The 11,552-nt window shown below is 54.6% G+C and overlaps 1 protein-coding gene across 5 annotated transcripts in view; it reads right to left on the bottom strand.

Moving 5' to 3' along the window:
* The window catches only part of VWA7 (von Willebrand factor A domain containing 7), a 13,173-nt gene extending 1,686 nt beyond the window's left edge, over positions 1 to 11,487 (bottom strand). The window contains exons 1-16 of one of the 5 annotated variants that reach the window (XM_054491318.2): positions 11,144 to 11,487; positions 10,580 to 10,828; positions 9,998 to 10,276; positions 9,366 to 9,462; positions 8,545 to 8,655; positions 7,275 to 7,470; positions 6,987 to 7,156; positions 4,152 to 4,264; positions 3,826 to 3,942; positions 3,170 to 3,355; positions 1,773 to 1,905; positions 1,513 to 1,665; positions 1,309 to 1,401; positions 646 to 947; positions 428 to 567; positions 64 to 238 (exon numbers count right to left, since the gene is read on the bottom strand). In XM_054491318.2, coding sequence (XP_054347293.2) covers positions 64 to 238; positions 428 to 567; positions 646 to 947; positions 1,309 to 1,401; positions 1,513 to 1,665; positions 1,773 to 1,905; positions 3,170 to 3,355; positions 3,826 to 3,942; positions 4,152 to 4,264; positions 6,987 to 7,156; positions 7,275 to 7,470; positions 8,545 to 8,655; positions 9,366 to 9,462; positions 9,998 to 10,276; positions 10,580 to 10,813 — 2,499 coding nt within the window. In that variant the 5' untranslated portion in view covers positions 10,814 to 10,828; positions 11,144 to 11,487. Of the gene's footprint in view, positions 1 to 63; positions 239 to 427; positions 568 to 645; positions 948 to 1,308; positions 1,402 to 1,512; positions 1,666 to 1,772; positions 1,906 to 3,169; positions 3,356 to 3,825; positions 3,943 to 4,151; positions 4,265 to 6,986; positions 7,157 to 7,274; positions 7,471 to 8,544; positions 8,656 to 9,365; positions 9,463 to 9,997; positions 10,277 to 10,579; positions 11,101 to 11,143 lie in introns of those variants that run through there. The other 4 variants (XM_054491319.2, XR_010126836.1, XM_063666958.1 and 1 more) reach the window with 4 other exon arrangements.
* Between the last annotated feature and the right edge of the window lie 65 nt (positions 11,488 to 11,552).

Genomic DNA, 11,552 nt, shown 5'->3' on the forward strand with positions numbered 1-11,552 from the left:
ATTAAACCTACACCACCCTCCCCTACCTTGCCCACCCTGTGATGGAAAGTAGCGGTTCCTCACCTGCGGGGCTGGGGCCAATACCAGGAGCCGGAGGAAAGCATAAGTCGGGGGTACTGGGTTGGCTTCTCGTCCCGCTGCAGTCACAGTCACCATCACCACGGAATCCGGGGCCGCTGAATCTGGGACCTCCAGCCACAGGCGGCCCCAGGCCGACTCATTCAGTTCCAGGTGAGCCCTGGAGAGAGGATATAGGCGTCGCTAAAGCCCCAGGCTGCCCAGAGCCTAGAGTCAAGAGGACGCCTGCACGGGCACGGGAGGGGAGAGGAGGATTCTGAGGGCCAATCGGAGGGAGCCAGGGGCAGGGCTTGGGATAAGCATAGGCCGGGCAAGATGCCAGAGGAGCTGGAGGGTTCAGGGGCCTCACCTGGAGAGGTTGGAGGTGAGGGAGAAGCTGGGGTTGACGGAAGTCCTAAGGTCAAGATCCTGAGGGCCCGAGAAGCTGGCGATGCGGAGACTGAGCGGGACTTTGCTGCCCGGGGCCAAGAAACCCGAGGGGCCACTAAGCTGCAGAGAAGGGTTTGTCAGGGAAGGGGCCGCTCCAACTCTCTCCAGCCCCAGCCGCACTTTCCCCTAGCGTCTCACCTCCAGAAGGACAGGGACTACGGTGCTAGGCTGAGGGGCAGCCCTGTGCAGGCGCCGCCCCGCTGCGTCCTGGCCAATCAGCTCCAGGGAGAAGGGTCTAGGGGTGGAAAGCAGCGTGGGCGGCAGCGAGGCTGCGAGGAGACCTCGCTCCGGAGGTCCCACGGACTCCAAGGGCACCTGGCCTAGTTCGGCACCCTCTGGGACCCCTCGAAGGATGACGTGGGAGAAATGCGGCTGAGGATCCCCAGGATTGGCTCTGGAACCCAACCCTGTCACTTCTACCAGCAGCTGGGTCTGAAGACCTGGGACAGGGGCGAGGAGGGGAGAACATTGTGAGATTCGGAGACACAGGGAGAAAAGAATTAATGGCCTTCAAAATAGGGGTTCCCTCTGGGGAGTATGGATGGGAAAATAGGTTACTTTCGAGGGGTATTGATGGGGAGCATCAGGAGGGAGTTCTGGGGTGCTGGAAATGTTCTATATCCTGAACTGGGTGTATTATATGAAATCCATCAAACTGTACACTTTAGTGCAAATTATGTAAATTATAACTTTATAAAAGTTATACATATGCATAGATGTATGTATACATATATACATTATATATATATATATATAAAAAACTGGGAGTTAGGTGGGTGGGGGCTCAGGGAATAAATGTACCTGCAACTGGCTGAGTCAGGGGGTAGAGGCCAGGGTGGGGTCCATCCTCCACGGGGATCCCAAAGTGGAAGAGGAAGTCCAGGGAGGTCTGGGCTGGGAAAGGGCAAAGGCAGTCAGAGCCCTTCCTGAAAGGAATGTGACTGATCGTGTTCTCTGAGGCCTGCAGTCTCTCCTTCCCCTTCCCAGGAACACCTCCCTCCTTACCTTGCACTCTCACCCCAGGGGTGTCCTCAGCTGTGACCTGGATCTCCCAGGTTCCTGTCTGTGGAGGGTCATCCATGGTCACCATCCAGAACTGCCCAAAGCGGCGAGTGTGACCTAGAGGACCCATGCCTTCCTCCTGGCCCTGGGAGACCCCTGGGGTCAGGGAAGAGATTGTCACATGAAGCACTTGCTCTCCTTGAGTACATCTCCTCAATTGTCTATTCCCCAGTCCCCATTCTTCCCTCTGCCTGCAGAGGTACCTGCAGGGTTCTTGATCCAGAAGCTGCTGATGTCTCCGTGGATCCGGACTGTGATCTTCTGGAGCAGCCCATCCACAGTGAACACAAGTGGCTTCCTAGGCACCACAACAGGAGGGTCCAGGGGAAGAGTCACCTTGAGGGATTGGCAGGACCAGAAAATGGGGGAGAAGATGAGGTATGGGATGAGGAACAAAGAAGAAAGGGGAGATAGAAAGAAACCACTCATTGGGCTGGGCGCGGTTGGTCACGCCTATAATCCCAGCACTTTGGGAGGCTGAGGCGGGTGGATCACAAGGTCAAGAGTTCGAGACCAGCTTGGCCAACATAGTGAAACTACATCTCTACTAAAAAAAAAAAATACAAAAAATTAGCCAGGCGTGGTGGTGGGCTTCTGTAATCCCAGCTACTTGGGAGGCTGGAGCAGGAGAATCGCTTGAACCCAGTAGGCGGAGGTTGCAGTGAGCCAAGATTGCACCATTGCACTCCAGCCTGGGCGACAGTGCAAGACTCTGTCTCAAAAAAAAAAAAAAAAAAAAAAAGAAAAGAAAGAAAGAGAAAAGAAAGAAACCACGTCAAACAGGCAGAAAGGGATACCAGTGAGAGAGGGACACGGGGCCAGGGATGAAGTTATTATGGTCAGAGACAAAGTTGGAGGCAAGGAATTCAGGATGAGACAATCAGATCTTTTGCCCTATTAAAAGATGATAGGCCGGGCGTGGTGGCTCATGTCTGTAATCCCAGCACCTGGGAGACCAAGGCAGGAGGATCACTTGAGGCCAGGGGTTCAAGAACAGCCTAGTCAATATAGCGAGACTCTGTCTCTGCAAAATACAAGCCACCTCCCCAAAAAGATGGTAGGACTTCCTGTGGTAACCCTGAAGGCAGAATACTGGAAGCCAAGTGGGGAGGGGTTTACTGATATAAAAGGACAATGCAGGCCAGGCGTGGTGGCTCGCGCCTGTAATCCCAGCACTGTGGGAGGCCAAGGTAGGAGGATCACTTGAGGTCAGGAGTTTGAGACCAGCCTGGCCAAAAAAACGGTGGAACCCCGGCTCTACTAAAAAAATACAAAAATTAGCCGGGCCTGGTGGTGGGCACCTGTAACTACAGCGACTTGGGAGGCTGAGGCAGGAGAATCCCTTGAACCCGGGAGGCGGAGGTTGCAGTGAGCCGAGATTGTGCCATTGCACTCCAACCTGGGTGACCATGAGACTCCATCTCAAAAAAAAAGAAGTGGCTAGCCATGGATCTCAGAGGAAGAGAAACCTCCTTTCCTGCCCCGTGACTGGAAGAACAACACAGCAGTGAGAGGGATTCCCCTTTCTCCTATAAGAAGAGAGGTGCAGCCTGACCACCCTTCAGTTCCTAAGTGAGGGCCCTGGCCCCCACTTACTCACCAGGGCAGCCATGCTCTCCCCAACAATGGCTGCCACGTCTCGAATGTGCTGGTCTTTGGTGAAGATCACCTCTCCTCCTGAGGCCAGGGCCACTGCTTTGTATGGCTCAAAACGCAGAGGGGACAGGATCTCACGCCGAGCTCGGCCCTGAACCCTTGATGTATCTTCAGTCACCAGGAATGTTACCTGTGGCCAGAAGAGAGCTCAGTGATTGGGGTGTCCAAGTGCCATCCACTATTATGAATGAGAGTCCCTGTGCTCAAGCTTTCTCCAGAGCTGATGGTTTGTGATAAGGTCTCTGCCTGCCTTCTGGCTGCTGGGGTGGGGAATCCCAATGACAGAACCCCCTGCCTTCAGTTAGTAGTTGGTCACACCCTGTAACTGTCACAGTGGATTTTTGGCGACTAGATCCCCAGTTCTTCACATTGTTTATTAGGCAGGTTCAAATAAAAATTCAGCATTATTAAGGGTAGGGCCTCCTACGTGTATCATTAAAGGTATCAGGAAATGTTCCATTCATCGTCTGCTTCTCCCACCATATACCAAGGCTTGTTGGGCCACCATAGTGTGTTGCAACCCTCGTTATGAGATTGTCATCACAGGGTCTCTCACATCCCTGGGAGGCTAACACTGGGTCTCTCACCAGCTCTGCTCACCCGGCAGCGCTGCTCCTGAGTCAGGGATTCCACCTGGTTGGTGAGAAAGGCATCCTTGGGGGAGGCATCCGTGAAGACAAAGATATCTGAGAGTGGAGGTGTGTGCAGCAGGGCCAGCTGGCAGGGAAGGCAACGACCAGTGTTAACAATGGCAGCAGGAGGGGAATGGGTACAGCCAAGGAGGATGAAGCAGAAAGGAATATGGCCCGGGAACCCTGGAGTGAAGCTAGTGGATCTAGCTGCTGAAGGTGGCAGGGAGCCCCAGGAGGGATCTAGCTCCCCCTGGTGGTGGGGCCAGGAAACGGGGAAGAAGGGAGGGGCCAGACCTGCAGGGCTGACAGGCACATCTCAGGCTCGTCTCCACCCCCCAAGGCATGGATCTCATTAAGCTGTTGCCAGAAGCTGTCAGGGTCACTGGTTGTAAAGACAGGGCCAAACCCTGGGAAGGGGAAAGGAGGTTAAGGTAAGTGAGGAAAGAGCTCCCCTCATTCTTACCCAGAGCCACCTCCCCAGTTGAGGGGCCTGGTGTGCTTCTGGAGTGGACAAGTATTGAAATAACAATACTCCATTATAAGACTCATACTTGGCCGGGTGTGGTGGCTCACACCTGTAATTCCAGCACTTTGGGAGGCCAAGGCGGGTGGATCATGAGGTCAAGAAATCAAAACCATCCTGGCCAACATGGTGAAACCCCGTCTCTACTAAAAAATACAAAAATTAGCTGGGTGTGGTGGTGCATGCCTGCAGTCCCAGCTACTGGAGAGGCTGCGGCAGGAGAATCACTTGAACCCAGGAGGCGGAGGTTGCAGTGAGCCGAGATCGTGCCGCTGCACTCCAGTCTGGCGACAGACTCCGTCTCAAAAAAAAAAAAAAAAAAGTCATACTTGTCAGTGCAGGGCAGGGCAGGGCAGGACAGACCTAGGTGTCCCTGGTGGGAAGGTGGCCTCCACTCCCTGAAAAAAATGGTGGCATTTCCTGTAGGCCTTTATTGGGTACATGTGCATATATAAAAAAAAAAAAAAACTGGTCACGCCTATAATCCCAGCACTTTGAGAGGCTGAAGTGGGAGGATCACTTGAGCCCAGGAGCTCGAGGTCAGCCTGGGTAACATAGTGAGACCCCATCTCTACAAAAAAACACAAAAATTAGCCGGATATGGTGGTGCTCATCTGTAGTCCCAGCTACTCAGGAGGCTGTGGCAGGAGGATTGCTTGAATCAAGGCTGCAGTGAGGCATGATTGTACCATTGCACTCCAACCTGGGTGACAGAGTGAGACTCTCTCTCAAAAGAAAAAAAAAAACACTGGGTTTCCTCATAAGAAAAGAGACAGAATAGCACTTACCTCAGAGGCTTATCGGTAGGACTAAATGAGTTTATTTTGCAAATCTTAAGATAGTGCTTTGACACATAAGTGCTAAGTTCTTAGTTATACCTCTATTTATATCTTCATCAAACATAATAAGTCTATTAAATGCCAGCCACTGTAGGATGTATGCAGACAAATAAGACTCAAATTTAGGCGACGCTCAGTCCAGTAGGCATTTTATTTGATCATCATTTCAACTCTGAGAGTTAGGCAGGATGAGGGAGGTGTCAGGCCTCTGAGCCCAAGCTAACCCATCATATCCCCCGTGACTGGCACTTATACATCCAGATGGCCTGAAGCAACTGACGATCCACAAAAGAAGTGAAAATAGCCTTAACTGATGACATTCCAACATTGTGATTTGTTCCTGCCCCACCCTGATATGATAACTGATACCCATGTAACAGATGATGAAATCAAGGCAAAGAAAGTTTACATGACCAGCCTAAAGACACACAGTCAGACTCAAGCCAGAGAGTCTAACTTCTAATCAATGGAAAAGGAATATAATGTAGCTAGCTATCTCAGATACTTCCCAGAAGCCTGGCCCCACCAACCCCATCTTGATCCCAATCTCTGTCTATAGAAAATGGAGAGAATTGAAAGTGGCGGCCGGGCACTGTGGCTCAGGCCTGTAATCCCAGCACTTTGGGAGGCCGAGGCAGGTGGATCACGAGGTCAGGAGAGGGAGACCATCCTGGTTAACACGGTGAAACTCCGTCTCTACTAAAAATACAAAAATTAGCCGGGCGTGGTGGCGGGCGCCTGTAGTCCCAGCTACTCAGGATGTTGAGACAGGAGAATGGCGTGAACCCGGGAGGCGGAGCTTGCAGTGAGCCGAGATAGCGCCACTGCACTCCAGCCTGGGCGACAGAGCCAGACTCCGTCTCAAAAAAAAAAAAAGAAAATGGCTTATTAGCATGAAAGCCTAAGGAAGCAGAGGCCACGTGCCAAAGCATGAATCATGCATTAAACTCATGGAAAGTGCTGCCATTTTAGAAAGAGTGGGAGGCAAGTCTGCTAGTTATCTTTTTTTTTTTAGAGACAGGGTCTCACTGCGTCACCCTGGCCGCCCTGGAGTGCAGTAGTGCCATCACGGCTCACTGCAACCTCAATCTCCTGGGCTCAAGTGATCCTCCTGCCTCAGGTTCCCAAGTAGCTGGGACTATAGGCATGCGCCACCACACCCACACATAATTTTTATTAATTTTTTTGTAGAGACCTGAGTCTCTCTGTGTTGCCCAGGTTGGTCTTAAAATCCTGGGCTCAAACGATCCTCCCACCTCCACCTCCCAAAGTGCTGGGATTACAGGTGTGAGCCACCCCACCCAGGTTGCTGCTAATTTTCTGTATGCACACAGTAGAGGCTCACTCAGGACTGCAGGAAGTGCCACCACGAGCCCACTTCCTCACCACAGGCCTTTATCCCTTACCTTTTTTTATTTTCTTTTTTTGTGACAGAGTTTTTTGCTCTTGTTGCCCAGGCTGGAGTGCAAAGGCGCGATCTCGGCTCACTGCAACCTCTGCCTCCTGGGTTCAAGTGATTCTCCCGCCTCAGCCTCCCGAGTAGCTGGGATTACAGGTGCCCGCCACCAAGCTTGGCTAATTTTGTATTTTTAGTAGAGATGGGGTTTCTCCATGTTAGTCAGGCTGGTCTCAAACTCCCGACCTCAGGTGATCCACCTGCCTCAGCCTCCCAAAGTGCTGGGATTTACAGGCGTGAGCCACCGCGCCCAGTCTATCCCTTACCTTGAATTTTCCTCCCCTCTACTGTCCTAGCCAGACCACACTTACCTGGGTCATGAAAAGGCACCAGGACATAGTGGACAGGCTCCATGGGGCTGCCTCTCCGCTGCTCCACAATGTGACGAGCCTGGATTTTGGCAGCGTTGATCTCCTCACCCATGCTGCCCGTGGTGTCCAGGACAAAGCTCAGGCTGGAGGCTGGGGTGATGTCCAGCAGCCTAGGGAGCAAGCCAGAGACACAGTGAAGGGCCTGCACGTTTGTCCCCAGCGCCTGGTTTCTCCCTTCCCGCAGGAGCGCCTTCCCATGAAGGGGTCTATCCCCAGGAGGCCACGCACCTGGAGAAATCCCTGTCTCCCAGGCGGCTTCGCAGAAGGCCGAAGGCCTGGATGGAGGCTAGAAGGGCCAATTTTGCAGCCTGGAGGTGCAGCATGTGGTGAGGGGAGAAGCCTGGGGATGTGCTGTCCTTGTTGATGCCTCCCCTCGGTGGCTGGGAGCTGCTCCGGTCAAAATGGCCCCCATGGCTACATTTCCCTGGGTTGGGGAAAGGGATCTGGAGAGTGGAGGTCAAAAACCCACTGCCTCCTAAGAAAATGAGGCCCTTTCAGGCCTGGCCTGACCCTCTCACCCCTCAGCAAGGGTTCAGCAAGAAACGATGATGGGGGTGGGCGCGGTGGCTCACACCTGGAATCCCAGCGCTTTGGGAGGCCGAGGCGGGCAGATCATCTGAGATCAGGAGCTCGAGATCAGCCTGGCCAACATGGTGAAACTCTGTCTCTACTAAAACTATAAAAATTAGCCAGGTGTGGTGGCGTGTGCTTGTAATCCCAGTTACTTAGGAGGCTGAGGAAGGAAAATAGCTTGATCCCAAGAGGCGGAGGTTGCAGTGAACCGAGATCACGCCACTGCACTCCAGCCTGGGCAGCAGAGTGAGACTCGGTCTCAAAAAATAAATAAATAAATAAATGATGGCTGGGCCTGGTGGTTCACACCAGTAATCCCAGCATTTTGGGAGGCTGGGGCGGGTGGATCACCTGAAGTCAGGAGTTTGAGACCAGTGTGGCCAACATGATGAAACCCCGTCTCTACTAAAAATACAAAATTAGCCGGGCGTGGTGGCACATGCCTGTAATCCCAGCTACTCGGGAGGCTGAGGCAGCAGAATCACTTGAACCTGGGAGGCAGAGGTTGCAGTGAGCCGAGATCGTGCCACTGCACTCCAGCCTTGGCAAAAAGAACAAAACTCCATCTCAAGGAAAAAAAAAAAAGGATAAAAAGGATGATGCTTTGTGGAGGGGAATTCTGGAGTAAATCTTAGGGCGTGGTGGTCAATCACCACAGCACATGGTGGATCCCCTGATCCCTCCAGCCAGTCCCCCAAAGCTGCCTATGACAAGGGAGAAATCCTATCAGCGGAGGAAGAAGTTGTTCCCCTACCTCAACCCCACCACAGCCTCCTCAGGGGACTTTCCTCCACCTACCCTGTTCCCAGCATCCTCTCCTCCTAGGAGGAGATGCCATAGCAAAGGCATACGGGCCTACAGGACAGAGATCCTGTAAGGGAGTGACTTTCCCCCCTTACTTCTGGGGAACTTTCTTGTCTGGTACCTGGAGGTTTCGGGGGATGAGTTCCAAAGTAGCCAGAGGTGAGGAGTGTGAAGCCCAGCCAATTCCCGGGGCAGCTCAACTCCTTGCAATCGGAGCAGGTAGGATCGGCCACTGGGAAGAAAGGGCCGGTCTAAAACCCAAGATTCTGCCACCTCCAGCCTTTATCCCCACCCACCCAAACCTCTTCAGCTTTTCCTCCCAGCTGGGATGAGGTGAATGCCCAGAAGTTCCCTAGCAAGGCTTTCTGAACTAAAACCTGGGATCATGGGCCCGCAGTGAGCCTCAATGTTTGAAACTGGGGCTGTGCTAGAAAACACAGCACAGGCTGGGTGCGGTGGCTCATGACTGCAATCCCAGCACTTTAGGAGGCTAAGGCGGGCAGACCAGCCTGCGCCACACAGTGAGACCTCATCTCTAAAAAATAAATACATAAATAAATAATAAGAAAAAAACAAACAAACACAGTACATATAGGGACCAATCCTATGGGGATTATGCCCTCTGTGAGTTGTGGACAGGAGGCAGCTTCCAGGTGAGAGGGTGAGGGGGCTGTGAGAGAAGGCCCCGTGTGAGTCAGTGCAGGGAGGAAGCCACACGTAAGATGGGACTGAGGTCTGGAGACCTGGTCCTAGCTATTTTTCCCTGTGTGACCTTGGGGAAGCTGCTTAACCAAGCCAGGCATTGCTTGGACTAGGGGACCTCAGTCCTTGTGGAGATTAAGTAACATCACACCCTCTGGGACTTCAGAATGTGACACAGTGGCTGGGTGGACTGAGGTGGCCCTGTGGACTCCTGCCTCACCACCAGGGTCACAGCCATACCTTGTGCCAGGTTCTGGAGCTCCTGCCTTGGCCAGAGTAGGTGAGGGTGTGGCTGCTGCTCGCCCAGCTCCACCCAGTTGCTATGACTGTAGAAATCCTGGTCCGGAGGACAGGAGAAGGGGAGTGAGGCACTAGTCTGGCCTTTCTCACTGTCTCCAGCACTAATATGCCACTCCTTTGAGTTCCCCCCCAAAAGTCCCCTCCCACCCCCACTGCTCCCACCAGACACCCCAAGTCCCCTCCACTGCCCTCTCTCCATTGCTCAGAGCAGAGCTTTGCCCAGGTGGAAACTGTCCCAGCATCTCTTCCCAGCTCAGAGTCTAACCCAAGGCCTCTCTCAGCCTGCAGAGTCCTGCAGCATGTGCTGCTCCCTCAGCTTTCTGACCTCACGGCCTTCCTCTCTCACCCTCACTTCTCTCCAGCCACAGCGCCCTCCTTGCTGTTCCTACAGGAAGCACTGCCAGCTTGGAGGTGGGGAACTGGGACACAGCCTCGGGGCACCGCGTGCCAGTGCCCACCCCTTCCAGAGTGGAGGAGGCATGATCAAGAAGGCACCACAGGACGCGCTCCATCCCGGACAGGCACACTGGAAGTGAAGACCCCTCTGACCATCAACCCAACCCTGTTCTCACCTGCAGGGCATGAAGTGCAGCCCCGAGGCGCTGGCGAGCCAGGGTGTGGTCAAGGGCTCTGGCTGCCACCACGGTCTCCCGCAGAGCCCCTACCAGGTGCGTGCGTCCCTGACTCAGTCGCTCAGCATCAAAGTGCAGGTCGGGGTCATTCCTGGAAGTCGGCAGGAAGTCCTGGGCTGCATTGGCACGAGACACCTCACCTAAGGCTGCTCGGAACCGCCGAGAAGAACCAGGTCCAAAGTAGGCGGCAAAGAGGTCATCAGCAAGGAGTGTTCGACCCTGGGGAGAATAGCGGGGGACAGGGCTCCAGGGAGGCCTCTTGGATTGACTATTGCCCACCTTATCTCAGCAACTGACACTCAAGGCTGGGTATGAGGGTCCTGAGCCCCACAAAGGAGGGACAGTCCCGGGCCTTTCTAAGGAGAGGGACTCCTAATTTCAGGACCAAGACTACTGGGTATTGTTGCTGCAGGGGTGGGGCCATGGGTGTCTCTTCTCTTGGCGACCAGAACCCTCAAGGAGTAGAGGCCCCATGGAATTGGGGACTCTGGCAGGGGTGTGACAGGACCCCGGGATGCTCACCAGGAAGTCCTCAAGACGAAGAGGGGGGCGACCTGGGGGTGGCTGCTCCAGGAAGAGCTGCAGGGTGACGTTGAGTGCTGCCTCCTCAGTCAGGTCTTGGTGGGTGATGGAGCCAGGGGCAGCCAGCAGGCTCCAGATGTTGGGGAAGAAGGCAGATGTGGGGGGCAGCAGCAGCTGCAGCAGAAGCAATGCTGAGGAGCCCGGGTGGGACTGGGGGACTTCCGTGGGGAGCATGGCTGAGACATGGACCTGGGAGACAGAAGGCTGTCAAGGGAGGAGGAAGCAGCTGCGATTCCAGGGCAGGCCGGCTCTGCGGGTCTCCATGGGCACCTGCTTTACCTCAAAAGTCGCGTCTACTCCAGCCTGGCTTCCCCACCCTCTCCTTGTCACCCAGACAACCTGAGGGCCTCATCGGACCATTAGGGACATACACACCTGCCAGGAGAGGGGTCCAAGTTTCCTCCCCCCAGGCCCCCCTCCCCAGTCCCTGGCTGAGTACCCAGCCCTGCCGCAGAAACACTCCCCATGCACAGGAAGCCTGAGTCCTCTCAGGCCCTCCCCTACCTGGTTGCTGGATCTCCTGGGCAGGGCTGGCCCGGGCTTGGCGTCACAGGGCACTTAGGTCAGAGTTATAATTAACCGAGGCTCAGCAGAGGGGGAGGGAGGCCCCAACAGGGTGGGGGAGGACAGGCAACCCCTGGCCCCTTTGCTCATGCCTGCCCAAGGCCACAGGCAGCAGCCCACGCCAGGGCGGGCCTCCCTTGGCTGCAGTGCGGAGGTGAATGAGAGCTGGGGAGGAGGAAGGGAGTGAGCAACGTGACTCAGGCCTGGCACAGTGCCAGGGACAGACCCAGATAGACGCACCCCTCAGCCCTCCAGAACCAGGGCCTCGCTCCCACCCTGCAGCCCCCAAGGATTCAGGCACCCAGCCCCTCTGCTCCCCTCTCTGCCCCCACCACAGATGACAAGAGGA

This window comes from Pongo pygmaeus, chromosome 5 (genome assembly GCF_028885625.2).
Source record: "Pongo pygmaeus isolate AG05252 chromosome 5, NHGRI_mPonPyg2-v2.0_pri, whole genome shotgun sequence".
In the NCBI taxonomy this organism is placed as follows: domain Eukaryota; kingdom Metazoa; phylum Chordata; class Mammalia; order Primates; family Hominidae; genus Pongo; species Pongo pygmaeus.